Below are 21,548 nucleotides of genomic sequence, written 5' to 3' on the forward strand. Positions count from 1 at the left end.
TGGGATAAGGCAAGAGTGGAAATTGACAGATTAGAAAGGACATGCTTCTAAGGTATTTTGAATAAAAGACTGATGGAGGCTCAGATGAGGGTCTGGGGAGGTAGAGAAAGAAACAGACTGGAAAGCAGATATGACGTGCTGATGAACTGGATGTGAGAGAATCTGCTTAATTTTGGTTTTGAAACTACTGGTTGCATTTACTGAAATGGGACCATTCAGGCTTGAACACATCAAGTTCCTGTGAGAAATTTAAAGATGAGTCCAGTCGGAAGTTAGATATTCGAACTTAGGGCTCAGAAGAAAGTACTGGAAACATAGATTTGGGAGTTCTCAGCTTACAGGTGATTTAAAGCCATGGGAATGGATGAGATCATGAAGGAGAGGGTCAATACTAGAAATGTCCCATGCTGGGAAGCTCCATGGACAGCAGCTTCAACATATAGTAGAGGAACACAATGGGCAACATCTCCAGCCCTTTCCCGAGGAGGAAGACAGATTAGAGAGGAAGGAGCATTCCACAAAGGAGAGGTTGATTATATGGATTGGATATGGCTAAGAGTTCATACAAACACATCGAAAGCAAAAGAGACTAGTGCTTTAGCAATATGGTGGTCACTGGTGAGATCATCAAGGGACTAGCTTCAGGGTGGAAGGAAGCTAGGAGGGAGTGGAAAAAATATCCATAGTTTCTAGAGAAGGTTAGCTTAGAAGGGAACCTAAAAATGGAGTGATACTTGCTACTTGTGCTTATCAGTCTATTTGTCTTACGTAATTCCTGCACATATTAGTTTCTTGTGGCTGGTCTGACAAATTCTCAGATTTGGCAACTTAAAACAACACAAACTTACTCTTTCATTGCTCTGAAGGCCAAAAGTCTGAAGTCAGTTTCACTGGGCCCCAATCAAGGTACTGGCATTTTTTGTTCCCTCTGGAGGCTCCAGGGAAGAATCTATTCATTGTCTCTTCTGTCTTCTGGTGGCTGCTGGCATTCTCTAGTTCGTGGCCTCACCACCTATTTCTGCATTTGTGGGTACACTGCCATTCCCCTCTTCCATATGTGTCAACTCTCCCTCTGCTTCTCTCTCATAAGGCTGCTTGTGCTTGCATTTAATCCAGGGGGACTGCCCCATCTCAGGATACCCCATTTCATCGTATCTGCAAAGACCTGGATTTCTCATAAGGTGACATTTACATGTTCCCTGTACCTTTCAGGACCATTATTTGGCCTGTTATGCTATACTAGGCCACCAATTCATTCCTGAGACTGAAGTTATTTGTTTGTAGAGTTCGTGATTTTTAAGTTTATCACACTTTTTATTCAGGGACTTATTAGTACTTAAAAACTTTTATTGAAATATTTAAATGTAATATTCCTTTTTCCACAGGCAAATCATGGTTATTAACTTCTAATTAATATTTGAGACAATACATAAACATAACTTTCAAAAAGAAATTCAACTTATTTAACAACAGGAATGGAATTTTCTTATTAACATTTGCCATTTTTAGGTGCCACGGTCAATCTTTATAAATTCTAAATAAATAAAAAATGAATGATTAAAATGAATGACACAGACACAGAATGCAGTGCTACTATGTTGACCTTGGTGGTTCTAAATTCATTCCTACAGACACTATTTAATGTGGATAACTAAATTATTTTAGCTTTAGGTAATTTAATAAAATAATTTATATGTGTATATCAATAGAGAGCCATAAATTATACATGTATCCGGTTCTAAACAGATCCACTTAAATGCCTATATTTGATGTTAAATGTACTCATAACTCTGTCTATGCTGTCCTTATATTGAGGCTCAGCCTGATTCACATCCTTTGGGATATACTCATCCTTTGAGATATACTCACTCTTTGAGATATACTTATTTGGGACCTTCTCCAAGCAGTATTTCCTGCCGCATTCAAAACCATAATTCCCTGTGCCTTAATCTTGTTTTGCCTGTCTCATGACTGTCTAATTCCAAAAGACTGTATTTCATTTATGTTGAAGTCCCCAGCACCTGGCACTTTTTCCCCCTCCCTGGGCAGAGCTGGGTCCTGGCTACTTTGTGTCACCATTCCTGAGCAGAAACCTGGAGACAAGCAGAGCTGCTAACAATCTTCCCTGATTCACTCGGTCTTCCAGGACCGTTCCCACCCTCTCCATCTCATCACACACTTAAGAAAGTACGTCTCTAGGGTAGCTATCCTTTTTAATTCAGCACTTTTCAATAACATAGACTTTTCACACAATAAAGACTAATTTTTAAACAATAGTCTTTTGTGTATGTACTTCTTTATAAAAGCAAATTTCGCTCACTTTACTGGCTTTGTGTGTGTGTGTTTTTTTTAATTAGCTTGTTTTTAACAAATAATTCACAAATGTAAATGAAAACCCACTGAAGCCAAATGCACTCCTTTCCCCCAGGGCCTCATTCCTAAAACAATTTCCAGACCTTTAAGGAAGTACTTTCAAACACTGAAATCAAAGAGAAAATATTACACAATATATATTCGAAGATGGAACTCCCTTGGGCATTTGATCTTGTGGTCCTGGTCACAGCTGAAACACCCTTTGGTGGCCTGGTGGCTAAGGCAGCCTTCTCCGGGGGGTGCCCGCGGGGTTCTTGGAGGAGTAGACTGCAGAAAGCTTCTCACTCAGAATGTCTGAGTCCCAGTGCCCACCCCACTGCTTATGAGCTACATGACATTGAGTAAGTCATTTAACTTCTCCGGTTTCTCCCTTTGCTCATCCTTAAAACGATGCCATTGAACGAAATAGTCAATCTGCTAGGTTGCCAACAACATATTCGGCATCGAAGTCTCTCCTTTACATAGATCATCACTTCATGCTCTAGACGAAAATGGAGAACACTTTCCATTCTGAGATGGTCCCAATGTGGAGTTTACTGGTGAGCAAGAGTTGGAAGGACACAGATTTCCCAGACACCGCTTAGAAATTCTTTGCCTACTGTTTCCCCCAACACATTTTATCCATTTAAATAATTTCAAAAACCCAATTTTCAGCATCCATTTAGCTTACAATGCTATTTGCTTTCATTGTGACCAGAGACAAGAGTCGAGGGAGGCCATTTTAGGTCAAAGTGGCACTGCCTGTACCAACACTTGAATCATCAAGCCCATCATTAGATGTGATGTACTCACCACTGGATGAAGTGGGGTTCCTGGAAACATAAATTGCATCTGCTGGGCAAGCATCGCTGCAGCAGTTTTTTGCTGGATCAAATTGTTCCTCCCATTAATTTCTAGTTGAGTTTTTAAATGTGTTGGAGGATGAAGATACTTGCAGTTCTCTCTTGAACAACGGCCCTGTAAAATGAATGTTTTGATTTTTAGGGCTGTTAAGAGTAGCTTTCATCTATTATCAACCATTTCACAACTGCTTCATGTATACAAAGGCAAGGATCCCCTGCGTGTGAGTGTGCCTGTGCACGTGCACACAGGTGCTCACATTGGAACATACAACAGACTTGGGACATACACAGAATGAATCAGGCATCAGATGATTATCACCCTTGCTCAAACCTGTTCAGCAGATAAGTGTCCTGAGATTCTTTTGCTGTTGTTTTTTCTGATGGATTCCAACTCTGACAACAGACTCTAAAGAAATGTGAGTGCTAGGAGTAAAGGGAGACCCCTCTCCTCGGCAGTATAGAAGGCAACCAGAGGAGCATATTTGTTGGGACTTACCAAAAGCAGTTCTTGAAGTTGCCCTATGGGGGTTTGTGTGTGCTGGAGTGATGACCAAATATAAATAATTAGGTGCCAAATTTGTGCTAATTTGTGCTAGTGGGGAGAGTAATAAGAACTTCTTGAGATCCATGTTCTGGATTGGCTGAAGATATCCCTAATTCAAATCACTGAAGAAGAGGCAATGGTCACATAGGAGTGGGTATTTCTTAGTAATAGAAGCATTAGTGAAAAATTCCAGGCATATACTCAGATAATTACCTGCAGCTAATTATTTTGGTGCCCAAAAGCTGTTACCCCATGTCCCTGCCCCACTCCTATGACAGTAGTATCAAATTTAATGCCACAATATGACACAGTTAAGAGTGTTTATGGCTAATGTAACATGTTGACGTTAAAGTTGGCACAGCAAAAAAAAAAAAAAAATTAGGTGACAGGTGTGCATAAAACCAGCCTTGAAGAGTAATTGCATATGTAGCTTTCATACTGAATTCCCAAGTTTTCAGAATTACCAGTCGAGAGAAACATGTTGATGTGTGAATTATGCAGTTTCTGGAGAAAGAAGAGCAAACTGTGCTAACCAGTGTGAGTATTATCATTCCCTAAAGAATTAGTCTATTTGCAACCAAGAAAAGAGAATATGGGTTTGTTTACCAGTTATAAAAATAATTTTAAATGCCAAGCTTGGTGGATCTGGGGAAACAAATTTGTTTATAGTCATCCTAATTCTAAACATCTGGAGTTCTCACTCCGTTTCCTGCTAATTTCAGCTGCACTTTTGGCAGTGTAGGCTCCCTATCCCGTGTGAACCTTCCCCCACCACCGTGGAGAAGGGCAGATGTCAGTGGCAGGCTTAGTTCTGGTGGTGTGGGCTCATAAACTGATGCTGTCCTGAGGCTCTACTATTAGCATTAGAGATTGTGTCACCCTCCATAGGTAGGACATGGGCAGGTACCGAGGACATCAGAAGGAATTGGTACCATTTCTGCTAATGAAATTCTGTAACAATAGTTATATGGCAGTATGTCTCCTTAGTCTCAAGCTCATATTGTGAATGCATCATGCAGCTTCCTATGTGTGAAACAGCCATCCCAGGTCAACTATTGCAAGGTCTCTCATAAAGACACAGGTAAACTGGATCTACAGTGAAAAATAATCTAAATCAAAGAGACCCAGGAATCCATCTTTTTCTCTCTCCATCTACTTTTCTCCACAATTTTGGGGGGATAGTTTTTATCCTGACTTTCTTTTGCTCTTTGTTTTGTGATGTCCCCCCTTGACAATTGCTGACTTTGCAAAAATTGAATCTCCACGAAGGATTTGCACTGGGCTAGCTCCCACAACACAGGTGTGTGATCAGTCTCTAGAGTGCTGCCTGTATGCCAAGTGCCCAAATACACTCTTATCATCCAGGATGGGAGGTGGTTCATGGGATACAACACATAGCTACTGCCCATCAGCAGGGGTAGGAGAGGATTAAACAGAATGATATTTCTTGTACAGAAGATATGCACCCCAGACTTCTCTCTGACAACGTCAATCCACACTCAAGGCACAGTCACTTCACCTGGAGGCTGACACCCAGAAAGGCTCAAGGAAACAAGATACCTTATAGGCCTGTGTGCACAAACATATGACTGGTCCTAATGAGGGCATTTGGGAAAGGAGAATACCATAAAATGGTGATTGACTTTGTGAAATGTCCACATTTCTACCAGTTTGGCTCTTCAATTTTGCTCATTCATATAACTGTCCCTTTGATTCACTAGTCTTCTAATGTAATCCTTTGTAGCTACATGTACAAATTTCGATTAGGCTAGAAAAATATGGTTTTCTTGTAAATGCTATGATCTCTTGATACAACAGGGACACTTAAGGAACTGTATAAACTATTTTCAGCCAAGAGAACATGATTTACAGCACTGAATTACTAATTTATTGATGGAACCTTCTTTTTTCATGGGAATTAATGCAATTTCCCAGTGTTCTTACTTACACACTCAGACTAAGGCATATTATTGATCACCCATGTTGGAGACAATCTATACATGGTTATCTCATTTTCCCCTTACAACAGCTATAATGGTCCCTATCTTATAAAATAGCAAATGGGCTCAGAAATATTAAGGAATTTTTCCGAGGTCATATAATTTGTAGGTGGAAGAGCTGGATTCTAAATTCATGTCTACCTGACTCAATGACATCACTACATGAAGCTATTAATTAGCAATAGCTAAAATCTAGAAAAGATAAAAATCTAGTGTCATCCTTGATAAAATAAAATGGGTGCACTTATATTTCATAATAATAAGGATGCATAATACAGTTTAAAATATAGTAAAACACATGAGAGTTTGGAAATGGAAAAAGATTATTTGCCTGCATCTATCCTTTTGTAGGAGGACAGAGAAATGTTTACGTTCACAGGCTCTGGAGGCAGACTCCTGGGCACATAATTTAGTTCTGCTCTTTCCTATCTGTGTAACTGTGAGCAAACTACTTGCATTTCTCGTGCATCAGGTTTTGTTTTTTTTTAATCTGTACAATAAAAACAATTGTGTTTTCCTCTAAGGGCTGTTGTAGTAGTCAATGAATTAATGTATGCATAAGCTTTAGAGGTACATATGCCTGGTATATAGTCAGCATTGAGCAATGTTGTTAATATTACCAAAGAAGGAGAAAATATTTGTATATGACATTTTGTTTACAGGAAGTACAGATCACAAATTTAGTTGTATTCTGACTGTCTTCTTGGTTCTTCCATAAAACAGTTTTGTTTCAAAACATGATGAAAGCTACTTAATTATACTTATTCAAGTATTGTATATTTAAAATTATTTTCAGTTCTCTGGGGTATTTCTGCAAGTACTCACATTTAAAGAAAAAGCCCTGGCGCGCCTGGGTGGCTCAGGTCATGATCCCGGGGTCCTGGGATTGAGGCCCACATCAGGCTCCCTGTAGGGAGCCTGCTTCTTCCTCTCCCTTTGCCCCTCCACACTCATGCTCTTGCTGCCTTGCCTTCTCTCTCTCAAATAAATAAAATCTTAAAAAAAAAATAAAATAAAAAATAAGTGCACAGCCCTGCACTGTAGTTCAATCTAGTATTAATATTGTGAAGTGTGTTGCACCATGGATGTGTCTTGAATACTAATTCAAGAACTGGGAAAATCTAGGCCGAATTTTAGTAAAGGATCCTACAGGATTCTAAAATCCTAAAGGAAAAGCAACTGTCAAAATATAACAAGCTATTTGACACAGTAAACAATTTGTAAGGAAGTTTTGTTAAGGCGTAAGATTTGTCAGGATATGCATCATTGCACAAAACTGCTGATTATCATAGCAAGTTGTCATAACCGAATGGGAGAGGGCAGCGTGCACAAATGTAAAGCATCTTTGTATATCATTGTAAAACACAAGAGCAGCATCAAAAGTAGTGTTTCCCGATTTTAGTTCAAGAAATAAAGATAAAAATGTCTCAGAAAAGTCTTCCTGTGGCCTCTAGGATTGATTTTGTTTTATTTCAACTCTCCCTCTCTTAGTTCTTGGTTGAACCCTGTGTCTGGGGAAGTTAGAAAAGTAGGGTCCAGGCTCTAGAGAAGGGGACGGCACAGTTTCTGTGGGATAGAGATGGGAGGGCGCCATTGGCGAAGTCCATGTGGAGAGTCTTATGGAAATCAAACACTGGAGCCCAGGCAAAGGCAGGCAGATGGGCCCATCTGAACAGGCAGTGTGGGGATCAAAGCTCCTGAGACATTCAGGTGCTCTGCCCGCCTCTGTGGTGGTATAGAAGCAACCAGTTGTCTGGATCACATTCCCCATAGTTCTCGGTGTACTTCCAGGCTAGTACTCATTCGCTCACTCATTCAACATTTACTGAGCTCTCACTAGGTATGTGCCAGGCATTGTGACAAGAGCTATTTAGCCAAAGCCAAGCAAACAGAAGACATGCTGCCTACCTTCCTGAAAGCCTGCAGTCTAGTGCTAAAGATGTGTGTTAACCAAATAATGACACAGATAAATGTATAAGAGAAGAAAAAATAAAACGAGACTGAAATCAGAGTGGGAGACAAACCGTAAGAGACTCTTAATCATAGGAAACAAACTGAGGGTCACTGGAGGGGAGGGAAGGTGGAGGATGGGATAACTGGGTGATGGGCATGAAGGAGGGCATGTGATATAATGAGCACTGGGTGTTATACAAACTGACGAATCACTGAACTCTACCTCTGAAACCAATAATACATTACATGTTAACGAAATGAATTTGAATCTAAAAAAAGAAGTAAGCAAATGTATAATTATAAATTGTGATATGTGTTCTGAGTAGAATGCTGAGAGAGAGTGGTGGAAGATGGTCAAAATTGAAACTGGTGGGTCAGGGATGGGAGCTGAAGAAGTGACATTTAAACTGGGACCTAAAGGATAAGAAGGAACGTGGCAAGGCAGAGAGCGATTGGTGCCCAAGTGTGTGTGTGTGTGTGTGTGTGTGTGTGTAGGGGAGAGAATACAAAGTGAGAATGAGAGGAAGAGAATGTGAGAGGAGAATGTGCTAGGTGATTGTACCATCCGGGGACAAGCTTATCAAGTTTCCCAAGGCTGGAGGATGGAAGGGGGTGTGGGTCGGAGCAGGTGCGAGAAGACAGGAAACAGGTAGCAGACTGGAGCCAAATAGGGTTTGAACCTATTGCCATAGCATTTTTCAGCAGGAGCAGAGCCTAGTCTTACACTAATTACATGCAAAACTGCACCCTGATTACTAGGCTTTATGCTACTTCTATTTATTACTTTCTCTACTTTTATGATAGTTTGCATTATGTGGAGACTACTTATTTAAAAACAAATGCAGAATTCTTATGGAGTCTAATAGAATTTCTGCAGTTTATTCTACCTTCAAAAATAATCTCTATCTCAGGAATATTTAGATTAGGGAAGATGGTTAGAAGTGAGCATTTCAAGACGAACTGAGTTTATTTTATTATTATCTTTTAAGATTTTATTTATTTATTCATGAGAGACACAGAGGCAAGGGAAAAGCAGGCTTCCCGATGAGCAGGGAGCCCAATGCAGGACTCGATCCCAGGACCTGAGCCAAAAGCAGATGCTTAACCATTGAGCCACCCAGGAGTCCCGAATCAAGTTTATTAAAGTGACCATGGAAGATCTGAATACAGAGCACCCATGCTGATTCTCACCAGAATGTGGAAAGATGCTACACTGTAATCTGTAGTTGGCCGAACAACAGATTGGAGCTATCAGAATTACACGGCCTTGCATTACATGGCGTGGGATCGGATAAATGCAGCCAGTCCTGGCTAAGAAAAGATTTCAGAATCAGGTCGGTGTGAGGGGAAGAAAGCATAACTGGAAAATGAGATTTTCTAAATGCTTATTTTAAAACAAGCAATTTTTAGAATCTTTTTCTAGTATGCTCCTAATTGAAAAAGTCAATTAAAATATGGAAGCTGAAAAGAAAACAGATTAATTGGGGGATTGTTAAAGGGATTAACAATAGGAGTTCTTGCCCACAGGAATAGCTAAAGGAATACATTCCATTTGTTTTCCATGGGAAAAGCTATGGATTTTATAGGATGTACAACTCAAACAGTTAATAGGCCCCTGCTGTATGTATCACTTCGGGATAATTTGAATTGTGTCTTGGTGGGGGCTGACTCATTGATCAACAGACTCTACAAAGGTCCTTCTGGAGGAGAATATTTCCAGTTGAGGTTCAGGGTGACTGTCTGACCTCCTGAACTCTGCCTGTTCCAGTTGGGTCTTGGCCACTCGCTGCTCTTAGGATGTGATAGTGTTTTGGAGCGAGCAGGCCAAGCTGCGGCAGGGCAGGTGCCGACTCTGGTGATGGAGAGCAGATATATGTGCTCTGAAAGTGGCCTGCAGGGAATGCTTGAGTCCAGGAATCTGCCTTGCACCCCAAAGTGGGCCATGGAAGAGGCTCTCAGATTCCTCTGCATTCCATGTGTGTGAGACCAGCTTAACGAAATCCTGATGTGAGGATCGATTCTCGTCCCAGACATACATTCCTGAGACCTGTTCTGTCTTGGAACCTCTCTTGGAGAAGCAGTTTGAACTAGGACTTTGGCTCCAATTCCAGCTTTGCTGTTCTTGCCATGGGGCCTGGTGGCGTCTGGTTGCCACATCTGGAACATGGGAACCACAATAGTTCCTACCTCTAGACTCCTGGTAAAGATGAAGAGCTCATGCACATGAAGTGTTGGAACAGTTTCTGGCACACTGTAAGCCTTCTGTAGGATTTGGTATTTTTACTCTTAGCATCCTCATCATTACTACTACTAACCAATGTCTTTGCTACATGATAGAGAAAAATAAGTGGTATTAAAAACTACCTCTCTAATCCTAGTTCAGTGTCTATCCCTGTGCTTCCAGGAGGTAGGAAGCTCTTTAACCCTCTGTTACTCTTGATCTCACGATCAGCACCAACACTGGCCATTCCTCTCTTCAGAAGAGCCTCAGATCTCTTTCACTTTGATATTTCTCCTGCCGAAACTTGCCAGGGCTGATTAACATGGCATGACTCATCCAGAATTTAAAGCAAACAGGCATTACACAATGGGAAAATCCTGGAATTCTAGTTGTGGCTTCATCCCCAAATACTTATACGAACTTTTACAAATCATTATAATGGTCCTTATCTCAATTCTCTCATCTGTCAAATGGGGGCAATCATATTCCCCTATCTCAGCTCCCTCTGTGGTTGTGACAGCTCAAGAGGCAGCAAAAGGTGCTCGGAAAACATAGTAATGTGCTACACATCATCTATTCCACATCCTTTTCCCCTTGAATGTTCCTAATCTAGTAAAAGGGGAAAGCTCCACATACCAATAGTTACAGTACAGAGAGACATTTGGGACTTACTTGGCAACAGCCTCGGCATGTTGGGAGAATAGTTGAGAAGTCTACGTGACACACCAGGCATGAGGCATGCCGGCAGAATGGTGAATTAAGTCAAAATTGATTAAGTCTAGGAGGATTTATTAAGTACCTACAGCGTACACAGCTTGAAAGTGAGAAATTCAATCAAACAGACCACCATTTTGGTCTTCATGACATCCAAGTCATCCAGCAGACATTTCTAAGGGACTGAACTGGCTGGCAGAGTCACAGCCTATGGTTTCAGGAACTCTCAAGTTTTTTCCAAGTTGGGTGGGGGGTAAGGAATAAAAGCCTTGATTTGACCAGGTGAGCAGATTTGTACTGGTCTATCATTTTAATGGGTCTAAGTCAGGTGGCAAAAGCCTGCGTTTAACATTTGGCCTGAGCCTTCTCTTCCTCCTGCAGCACATTTCCGGAAGGATATGGGCAAGTAAAAGTGTAGGGGAATAAAATGGTTATTCACATCAGGGCCTAATTTATAACATTAACTATGCAGCTAATATAGCTGTACTCTAAGGCAAGTGACAGATTAGGCTTTTAAGCTTCTTTTGAATTTAAATAAACTAATTGAACCACATGAGCTCCTTGTATTATTAGTTCCAACTACATAATAGAGCAAATAAAATACAACCACAGAAGGACTTTGGAATTAGAGGAAACTGAATTCGGGGAATTGCTACAAGAAAATGATAACCAGAACTTCCATCAAAATAACAGTTGCCCGGATCATCAATACGATGTATGAATTTAAAATAAGCACTTTCTCTTTATTAGTAATTTAGCTCAATTTATATTATAGCTTATCTTTTATAGTCTATGTATGTAATACTCTTTGGGTAAAAAGCATAAAAATACTGTACTTATTAAAGGCAGATTAAAAAGGGCATATTTACGATCTGATTTTCTCTTTTCTGGAGAGTGTTCCTTTATCCCTCACTCCCATGGTATGGAGGAAACGTGTGGGAAGATCTTAGGAAGACTGGAGAAGTGGCCAGATGGGGAAACTAGGAAAAAAATCACAAATGCTGATAGGCAGTTACCAACACCTCCAATTTTACCCACCGCCAACGACTGCACAGCTATGAGTTCGGGGAGGTGGGAGAGGAGGAAGTCTCAATCACATTGAGTGGATGAGAATGACTGGCTCAAGTGATAGTGGGAACTGTAGTTTAGTTTGCTTTTTCTTTCCAGAAAACCCCGGAACCGGCATTATGTGTCATTCTGCTGCTACACCTGGAGTATAGGGTGATGTCCAGAGCCCTCCCCCATGGATAATGTTTTTACCTTCCTTAGATAGTGCTTCAAATGCTTCTGGGTCTCCATCTGTTATCCACAGAGGGCTGGGGGAAACTTAGAGCCATCACCAGTGCTTTGTGAATAGATTTGGGACTCAGGACCAAAATGCCAATGCACCTGCCCCATTCCTTGTTTCTTTTCTTTTCTTTTTTTTTTTAATTTTTGGTTTTTAATTTTTAAATTGAAGGATAATTAACATACAGTGTTATATTAGTTTCAAGTGTACAACACAGTGATTCAACAATTCTATATATACTCAGTGCTCATCATGTTAAGTGTACTCTTCATCCCCTTCACCTGGCACTGGCAACCACATTTGTTCTCTGTATTTAAGAATCTGTTTTTTTTGTTTGTCTCCTTTTTTCTTTCTCTCTTTGTTATGTTTCTTGAATTCCACATATCAGTGAAATTGTATTCTATCTGTCTTTCTCTGACTGACTTATTTTACTTGGCATTATACCCTCTAGGTCCATGCCTAGATTGGACCAGGGATAGGCAAGATTTCATTCTTTTTTATGGCTGAGGAATATTCCATTGTATATCTATACCACATCTTTAGCTATTCATCTATCAATGGACACTTCAGTTGTTTCCACATCTTGGCTACTGTAAATAATGCTGCAGCAAACATAGAGGTGCATATATCTTTTTAAATTTGTGTTTTTGTTTGCTTTGGATAAAAACCCAGTAGTAGAATTATTGGATCATATGGTAATTCTATTTTTAGTTTTTTTAGGAACCTCTATACTGTTTTCCACAGTGGCGGCACCAATTTGCATTCCCACCAACAGTGTAAGAGGATTCCTTTTCTCCACATCCTAACCAATACCTGTTGTTTCTTGTGCTTTTGATTTTAGCCATTCTGACAGGTGTGAGGTGATGTCTCATTGTGGTTTTAATTTGCACTTCCCTGATGATGATTGATCTTGAGTATCTTTTCATGTGTCTGTTGGCCATCTGTAGGTCTTCTATTGAAAAAATATCTATTCAGGTCGTCTGCCCATTTCTTAAATTGGATCATTATTGTTATTATTTTTGGTGCTAAATTGTATAAGTTCTTTATATGTTTTGGATAGTAACCCCTTATTGGATAGATCATTTGCAAACGTCTTCTCCCATTCAGTAGGTTGCTTTTTTTGTTTTGTTTGTTCCTTCCTTGTGAGAACTGCCTTATTCCTTAAAGCACTGCTGGTGAGTGCCATTAAGACCTAATTTTGTGAGATGCCTGGGTGGCTCAGTGGTTAAGCATCTTCTTTCGTGCTTCTGGGGTCCTGGGATTGAGTCCCTCATCGGGCTCCCCTCAGGGAGACTGCCTCTCTGTGTGTGTGTGTCTCTCATGAATAAATAAAATCTTTTTAAAAAGGCATAATTTTGTGACCATTTTAAGTAGGCAAAGCATAAAAATTGATAATCAAGGAAGAAAGACAAAGAGGGTTGTTTGTAGTTTGCCATTTCAAAGCAAGTTTAAATCTTTATATTTAAATGGATTTTGGTTGCCTCTTCAGTTTTAGTTTCTCCTACCATTTTTGTCTTGTGATTGGAAAGAGCTGTTTGTCAGTTCTAATTCAGGAGCCACACCCTTTTTTCACCGGTCTTTCCAGTTGAGATGTTAACTGAAAATGTGCCAATGGAGAGAAATCAGTGAGACCAAAAATTGCCCCTGCATTCACAAGAGATTTAAAGAAACTAATTTCTGGGCATCAGACGCTTCAATTGAAAATTATTTTATCTGCTGGAAGGTGAATGTCTTTTGTCGCAGGGGTACATGGTGAGTGTGGATTGTGAGAAAATACCAACATAACACAAAACCAGTTTAGCAGCTCTTTGACTTCAGAGTGTCTAGATTTCCTAACATCACATTCATAGATGTGTGTATTGCCATGGCCATGGGTGAAACAGAAGCTCTATGAAATATTAATATCACAGCAGTAAGAATTTTCCTGTGGGGAAGGGCACATGTTTCTAGTCTATTTATTATACTTCTCCTCAAAGCTCACAGTACAGAGACACTTACACAGAAGGCTCTCCATGCATATTATCAAATAATTGTCCTTTCTTCTGGTTGACAAATCTTATTGAGCCACTTTGAAGTGCCATGCCCTGTGATTATATATATATATATTTTTTTTTTTGAGAGAGAGAGAGAGAGAGAGAGAGCAAACAGGGGGAAGAGCAGAGGGAGAGGGACAGAGAGAATCTTAAGCAGGCTCTGAGATGGGCATGGATCTCACGACCCTGAGCTGAAATCAAGAGTTGGATGCTTAACCGACTGAGCCACCCAGGTGCCCCCCAAGCCCTGTGATAATAAATGGGCAACTAAAACAAGAGTGAGTGACCAATGCCATGAGAGATGAAATTCAGGGTGCCGTGTGGATACACTGTAGGGAGCTCCAACTAGTTTAGGGGCCAGGGATGACTTTAAAGGAAGGTACATTCCACAGTTAAGCCAAGATCTCCAACCGATTATCTAGTTGGTTGTATGTGGAATGGGGGATGAGTAGGGAGAAAGAGTTGGCAATTTGGAAAATGAAAACAAACCAAACTCCTCCACAATCACTCTGTGGCAGTTAAATTCCTCATAAAGGTCTTCACACAGCACCTGAACAAAGTAAATGCTCAGTAAATACCGGCTGCCATTTTTATTCTCATTGATGTTTAGCAATTCCAGAAGCTGGCTACTGTGACATCTCTCTGAAAACATAAAATGTTATTATACATCTTCTGTTATTATATAGTCTTTTACAGTCTGATCTGTAAACCAAGCAGTGAATCACCTACCCCCCCCCCCCCACCAAGTTGTTCCTGGAATTGGGACTCAGATAGGCCATGAACCTTAATGGCTGATGTTTAGGGGAGACAGTCCTGTACAGCTGTGCCATTTATCAAAAGACAGGAAGTACTATCCCAGTTAGAAAACAGCCGCTGTCACAAGCGTCAGGTGTTTTCCTCACTTCTCTGGTCGCTCCAGCCACTCCCTGGAATCCTACACACCCCCCCACACCCACATACACTCCTGGGAATCAAAGCGTTAAATCTCGCACAGCAGGGGGCCTCCCTGACCTAGCTCTGGTGCAATCTGACTGCTCACTGCCCACCTGGGAGGTATTTATTTTAACATATTTTACACATCACACCTGATTATAAATATACTTGTGACAAAGCCAGAGTGCCCTAGCTGCTGGTGTTGGATCTGGGAAGGCTTCCAGAAGGAGGTGAGAGAAGGGTGGGTGAGGAATGCATGGGAGCATGGGGAAGGGGTGGGCAGCAAGGGGAGGAAGATTAGGAAAGATACCAGGGAAAAGAGGAAGACTGAGTGAAGAAGCTCTGGAAGAAGATGGAAAGACAGAGTGTCCTTTCAAGAGTGCATCGTTTTTAGCAACACAAGAAGAGAACACTTCTCTCAGGCTGGTTTGCATGACTTGGTGGCACGGGATTGGCCAGCAAACTAGACTCCCAGAAGCAAGCTGCACTTTGTTCAGGAAAAAACTGCCTGGGAAGGTGTAGGCATTGCCGCCTGTACCACTGCTTGCTGGAGGAGAAGCCGAACAGCCACATAGCAGAAGTGTGGAAGCTCATCCCTCTGTCTCCTGAGGGCAGAGCACATGCTTCTGTTCCTTTATTCATTCAACAAACATTTTTGGAGCATCTGCTCTATGCCAGAAACTGGGATGGAATTATGCACAAGGTACTAAGAAGTGGTTCGACCCTTAACAAAAATAGCTAAGGCTTATGTAACGGTGCACGTATCATGTACCAGGCAGTCTCAGAGTGCTTTTCGTAGATTATACTCTGATCTTCCATGAAAGATCTTAACAGAGGTACTGTTAATATTCTCATTTTATGGAATATGGAATATGGGAGGCACATGGGGTAACTAACCTCGCAGGGTCACACAGGTAGTAATGGCAGAGCCTGGCCGCCAAGGCTGCTGTCTGCAGAGCCACTATTAAGAAACTTGAAATCCAAAAGAACATTTGTATCACACCTTTGAAAAGCATTATTGAGACACAGTATCTTATTACAGCTTCACAACATTCCTGTAATATGGCACCCTAATTTAAAGGTAAGGAAAATGAAGCCTAGAGGGATTTGAAGCTACTTTCCAAGGCCAGGTCAGAGTCAGCCAGGACTAAATTCTGGTCCCAAGTTACAAAAATGTGTCCCCCCTCTCCACTGCCACTGGCAGTCAGTGGAAGAGCTTTGGTTAACAATTTTTTTTTTTTTTGGGCCCAACATATGAAAGATGTGTTTAGAACAGGATTAGCAGCCTTCTGTGATAATGGATATTGGGGAGGTGAAGTGGAAGGTCAATGTTATCATCCCAGAAGGATAAGCCCCTGTACCTAGAATGTGATTTTATTTGGAGATGGGGTCTTTACAGAGCCATTGAAGTTCAGATGAGGTCATTAGAGTGTGTTTTAACCCAGTAAGACTGGTGTCCTTATAAAAAGGAGAAATTCGGATACAGAGAGAAACTCGTACAGGAGGAAGATAATGTGAACAGACACAGGGAGAAGTTGGCTATCTCTATGCCAAGGAACGTATGAAGTGACCAGAATCTGGGAGAGAGGCCTTGAAAAAAAATGGTTCTTTAGGTCTTCAGAGGGAGTATGGCAGTGCAGGTGTTCCTTAATTTCAGACTTCTTGCCTCCAAAACTGTGACAGAATAAATTTCTATTGTTCTAAAGCCACCCAGTTTGTAGTTCTTGTTATAGCAGCCTGAGGAAACTAATACAGTGACCCATAAGAAATGCAAGATAATGTTGCATTCCGTGAGACTGGAGGCTTTGCCAGCAAAAGACCCTGCTATCTCCTAACACAGAGATTTTGTTCTGCGAATGTGTATTCTAACTTTTTTCACGAGATCAGGCAAGAAGATCCCCTTTCCTGATCAAAACCAAACTGGAACAACCCCTAAACCCTTCACAAGCACAATGATTTTTCTACAAATGAAACTAGCCAGCTTAAATGCTATCAGATTTTTCATATGGAAGATTTAATAGGAGAGATTTATTTTAGTAAAAGACAAAATGTTTCACTAAAGAACTCATTAGTAATGCATAAAGGCCTACTGAGTCTCTGAAGATCCATTTTCAAAGAGAAATGTTGGGATAATTTTTATATCCTGATTACAGAGAAAGACTTGATAAAAATTGTCCTTGATATTAAAATTGCATGGGATGGGGGAAGGGAGAATCATTCAGTGAAGCAGGAGGGAAGTCAAAGAAAATGTGTAAATTTGGCCAACGTTTTGAAGTTGCTTTGACAAAGGTCGATATGCATTTCTGTGGTCTCCCTCATGAAGCCATGAAGCGAGGCACTTTGATGCGCTGAGGAAAAATGGTAGAGAAGAGGGTACAGAGAAGGGGCCTGCTATGTTCAGCTCAGGTTTGCTGTTATTCCACCCTCCTGTGCCCCTTACCTGTTTATTTTAAATAAAATTTTAATTTATTTATTCATGAGGGACACACAGAGAGAAGGAGAAAGAGAGGCAGAGGCACAGGCAGAGGGAGAAGCAGGCTCCATGCAGGGAGCCCGACATGGGACTTGATCCCGGGTCTCCAGGATCAGGCCCTGGACTGGAGGCGGCACTAAACTGCTGAGCCACCTGGGCTGCCCGCCCCTTACCTGTTCATTCTTTCCTGGGCTCCTAAGAAAAATCCTGTACTGAGATCAGGTCTTTCCCCTGGCTGCTAGTGACTCAGTATCCCCAGTATTGATGGCTACATGGTGATCCTGATCCAAGCTACAACTTTCTGCCTTCTTCTTGACCTTATTCATCCACTGGATGTCCCAGTTCTTATATTCTAGGGTATCATGAGGCTTCTCTCTTCACCTCCAATTTCAAGGTCTAAGAACTTGTCTTCATTCAGGATCCTTCCCTGATTGGAGCTCTGCTTGGCCTCTGCATCCGGAAAACTCTGCCCCCAGGCTGGGGTCTGTGGCCTACTAGGAACAACTGTTCCTCATCCACACACCCACTAAGGATCATCTTTCTGGGTTTGCCCTCACTGTCACCCACCCTCAGGGGACAGATGCCCTGCTAAGTTTTCTCAGACTTCTTGCTGCTGAATGTTTCTCCAAAGTGTACCTAGGAGGGTAGAGTCTTTGAGACAGAACTCTTGGGCTCAGGGACAGCATCTCCTTGGTCTAGTGGGCAGAACTATGTTCAGAGTCTGGGGTCCCTTCTGGTCAGATTTAGCCAAACACTGAAATATGACATTTCTTCCTTTCCCTCTTAGGACCTCCCCAAAACCTATTTATGGAAGATGTATTTTCTATCAGGGAACCCCAAATGTTCCCCATGCTATTGGTTGGGTACTTAAGCTTCTGAGAGTCCAGAAACTGCTGGTCAAATTTATGTATAAACTGAATCCACCCATTATTTAGAGAACTTTGTGCTTTTTAAAAAAGATAATTACTTATTTAATAATACTTGGTAACATTTATCAAATGTAGGTTTATTATTATTGACTACTTATTATATTAGCCAGGCACTGTGCTAAGTGTCTCATGCATTGTCACAGACAGACCTATGAGACAGGGAGGTACCAGTAATAACTCCTTGTGATAGCTAGTTGGGAGAACTGACACCTGGGGAGACTGATGATCTTGTCCTAGGTCAAACAAGTAGTAAGAGAACCCAGAGTTCATCCCAGGCAGTGTGACTCCTGAGCCAGTGCTCTTCATCACTGTGCTTCTTTCACTTGTTCATATAATCATAAAAAATATATGTTTATTGAATGCTTATGATATGCCCAGCATGGCAAGTGCTTTAATGAATGAACTTTTTGGTATTCATAATAAGCCTCTGCAGTAGGTCTTATTTATATCCGCCTTTTGCAAATGTGGAAACCAAGGCTCAGAAAGGTTAAGTCATTTGCACAAGGTCACACAGCTTAGTAAGATTTGAACATACTTAGCCCAACTCCCAAACTGCCATGCTCTAAGAATATTAATTATTGGGGATCCTTTGGGTCAAGTCATGATTCTAGGGTCCTGGGATCAAGGCCCACATTGGGGATCAGCAGGGAGTCGCTTTTCCCTCCCCGTCTGCCTCTCTCCCCACTCATGCTTTCTCTCTCTCTCTCTCTCTCTCTCTCAAACATAAATAAATAAAACCTTTAAAAAAAAAGAATATAAATTATTGATTTCTACTATATGCATGGTATGATGCTAGGCCCAAGTGAATACAAAGATGAAAAATAAATTGTTCCTATCTTTGAGTAACTCTAGATATGTAGATTTGCAATGCATATACACATGAATAGAGAAAGGGAAGAAACCATAGTAATAAGTAGTAGTTAAGTCTAGTATTAGCCAAAAGGATCTACGTAACGTTTCATAAATCATTATGTTCTCACAAATCCAATTAAAGTGATAGAGTACATTTTATAAATACGGTTGAATTATAATACATCAAACTAATAATTGAAGGGGACAACCAAATTAGGCCACTCTCAGCACATCTCCGTGTATGAGAGCAGCAGGATGACCACTAACAGTCCCAGAGGCTACCCTCTGATGAGGAGATTGCAAGCTTTTGAAATCAGGAGGTGAGGCCCTTGGATTTCAGGGAGATAATTAGATTATACATATATCAAACTATAGCTTAAGAATTATGCATGCAGGACAGCCCGGGTGGCTCAGCGGTTTAGCGCTGCCTTCAGCCCAGGGCGAGATCCTGGAGACCCGGGATTGAGACCCACGTCGGGCTCCCTGCATGGAGCCTGCTTCTCCCTCTGCCTGTGTCTCTGCCTCTCTCTCTCTTTCTCTCTCTCTCTCTCTGTATCTCTCATGAATAAATAAATAAAATCTTTAAAAAAAAAAGAATTATGCATGCATGTTTTAGACATGTATCTCTGCTTTGCTTATTTTTTTTTTTTTTTTTCTGCTTTGCTTATTGAAAAAGCCTAAAACCCCAGCAGAGGGCAGTTTCCCCAGGAAGCATAAGGAGGGGAGCTCTCCACCTCCTTTGGATGACTCTAGCATGAAACTTCTACCTGTCCAGGATGCAGAGTCTGACACTTCGTGGGGACCACTGGGAGGTTTTAAGCTGTTTTTACAGGACCAGTATTTTGTTCATTTTTATCTATTCAGTTTCACCTGGTTGATTCTGTGATCGATGGCAGTCCATAGCTCTGGAACACTGAATTTTACAGGACCACTTTACCCTTGTGATTGGTGCCTCATCCACCACAAAGCCCTTAATGGGGTTATCTGGCCCTGGATATATGGCCATTAGGTCTCCTGCATCACTGCTAGCTTTTCATTCCCATGCTACTTTCAGGCCAATGCAAGCCCTTGGATGTGGCCTGACACTGACAACAGACCCTCATCCACCTCCCCTCCAGCAGCACTCTGGCCTTCATCCCAAACTCACAAATACCCCTGTCTTCATGGAACTTAGCTTCTAGTTAGGACAGACAGGCAAGAACAAATGAGTATTACAAATAAGTAAGTTATAGAGTAGAATGTGCCTTTCTTTCTGAGGGAGAGAAAGGTGAGGTAAGTGGGATGAGAATGCTGTAGCGGGGTGGGCCTCCCTTTAAAATTGAGTAGGCAGGGCCAGCCTTACTGAGAAGATAATTTTGGAGTGAAAATTCAAAGGGAGTGGAGAGCTGGGTATGGCCTTTGTCTGGGAGAAGCATGTTCTAGATGGAGAGGACAAATGGTACACAAGCCCTAAGGAGGAGGCATATTTGGCATGTCTAAGACCAGTGAACCAGGAGGTGTACCAGGAGCCCATGCACCTGGTACCTTGAGCCATGGAAGAGCTAGAAAGGAGGTTGGAGAAGTAACAGAGGTTTGGTCATGGAGAGCCTTCTAGGCCATTGGAAAGCCTTTGCTTACTTTGAAGGAATGGAGATTTTAAACAGCAGAGTGACATGACCTGACATTTTTGGGAATAGACAGGTGGGCCAGAGTAGTCCCAAGGAGACCAGCTCTGCTCAGCAGTCATCCTGGGGAGGAACTATGATGCTTAGACCAGGCTGGTGACAGTGGAGGCAAGAAATGGTAGGTCCTGGTATATGTGGAAGGAAGACCCAACAGGATTTTCCAATGCACTGGATATGGATCGTAAAATAGATCAGCAAGAGGACAGTAAGGGTCTGGGTCTGAGCCACTGGAAGGATAGAACTGATATCAACTGAGATGCAGAAGGCATTGTTCAAGCAGGTTTGGGGAAATGGCAGGAGTTGTGTTTTGGACACATTAAGTTTGAGATGCCCATAGCCTAGCAAAGTAGGGGTTTCTAGCAAGCAACTGTACACTGGAATCTCAATTTCAGGAGAAAGGTGTGATCTGGTGATGTACGTTTTGGTAGGTCTGGGCATGTGAAAGGTATTGATGGCCTTGAATAAACCTCCTCAGTTATATATAGCCCTGGGTGCATTACTCTTCCCTCTCAGGACCCTGCAGAAACTCCATTCCTTCCTAAATCATGTCCACATGTCCTTCTCTGTGAGCAAGTTGTGACAACCATGTTGTCAGGCAGAGAGCTTCCTTTCCAGGCTCACCTCCACTAGAACCATGCAGCTTTGACCCAACTCCAGTCAAAGCTGGGAAACCCAAGGCCCAATGACTTCCTGCCTTCTCTATGATTATGTTCAAGTTGTTTCCATTCC

The 21,548-nt window shown here is 41.6% G+C and overlaps 1 protein-coding gene across 11 annotated transcripts in view; it reads right to left on the minus strand.

The window, feature by feature from the left end:
• MBNL2 (muscleblind like splicing regulator 2) overlaps positions 1-21,548 on the minus strand; it is a 161,857-nt gene that overhangs the window by 52,017 nt on the left and 88,292 nt on the right. For all 11 annotated transcript variants that reach the window (XM_072782586.1, XM_072782583.1, XM_072782589.1 and 8 more), the window contains exon 3: positions 3,166-3,330. In XM_072782586.1, the coding sequence (XP_072638687.1) occupies positions 3,166-3,330 (165 nt within the window). The remainder of the gene's footprint in view (positions 1-3,165; positions 3,331-21,548) is intronic.

Source organism: Canis lupus, chromosome 17 (assembly GCF_048164855.1).
Source record: "Canis lupus baileyi chromosome 17, mCanLup2.hap1, whole genome shotgun sequence".
NCBI lineage: Eukaryota > Metazoa > Chordata > Mammalia > Carnivora > Canidae > Canis > Canis lupus.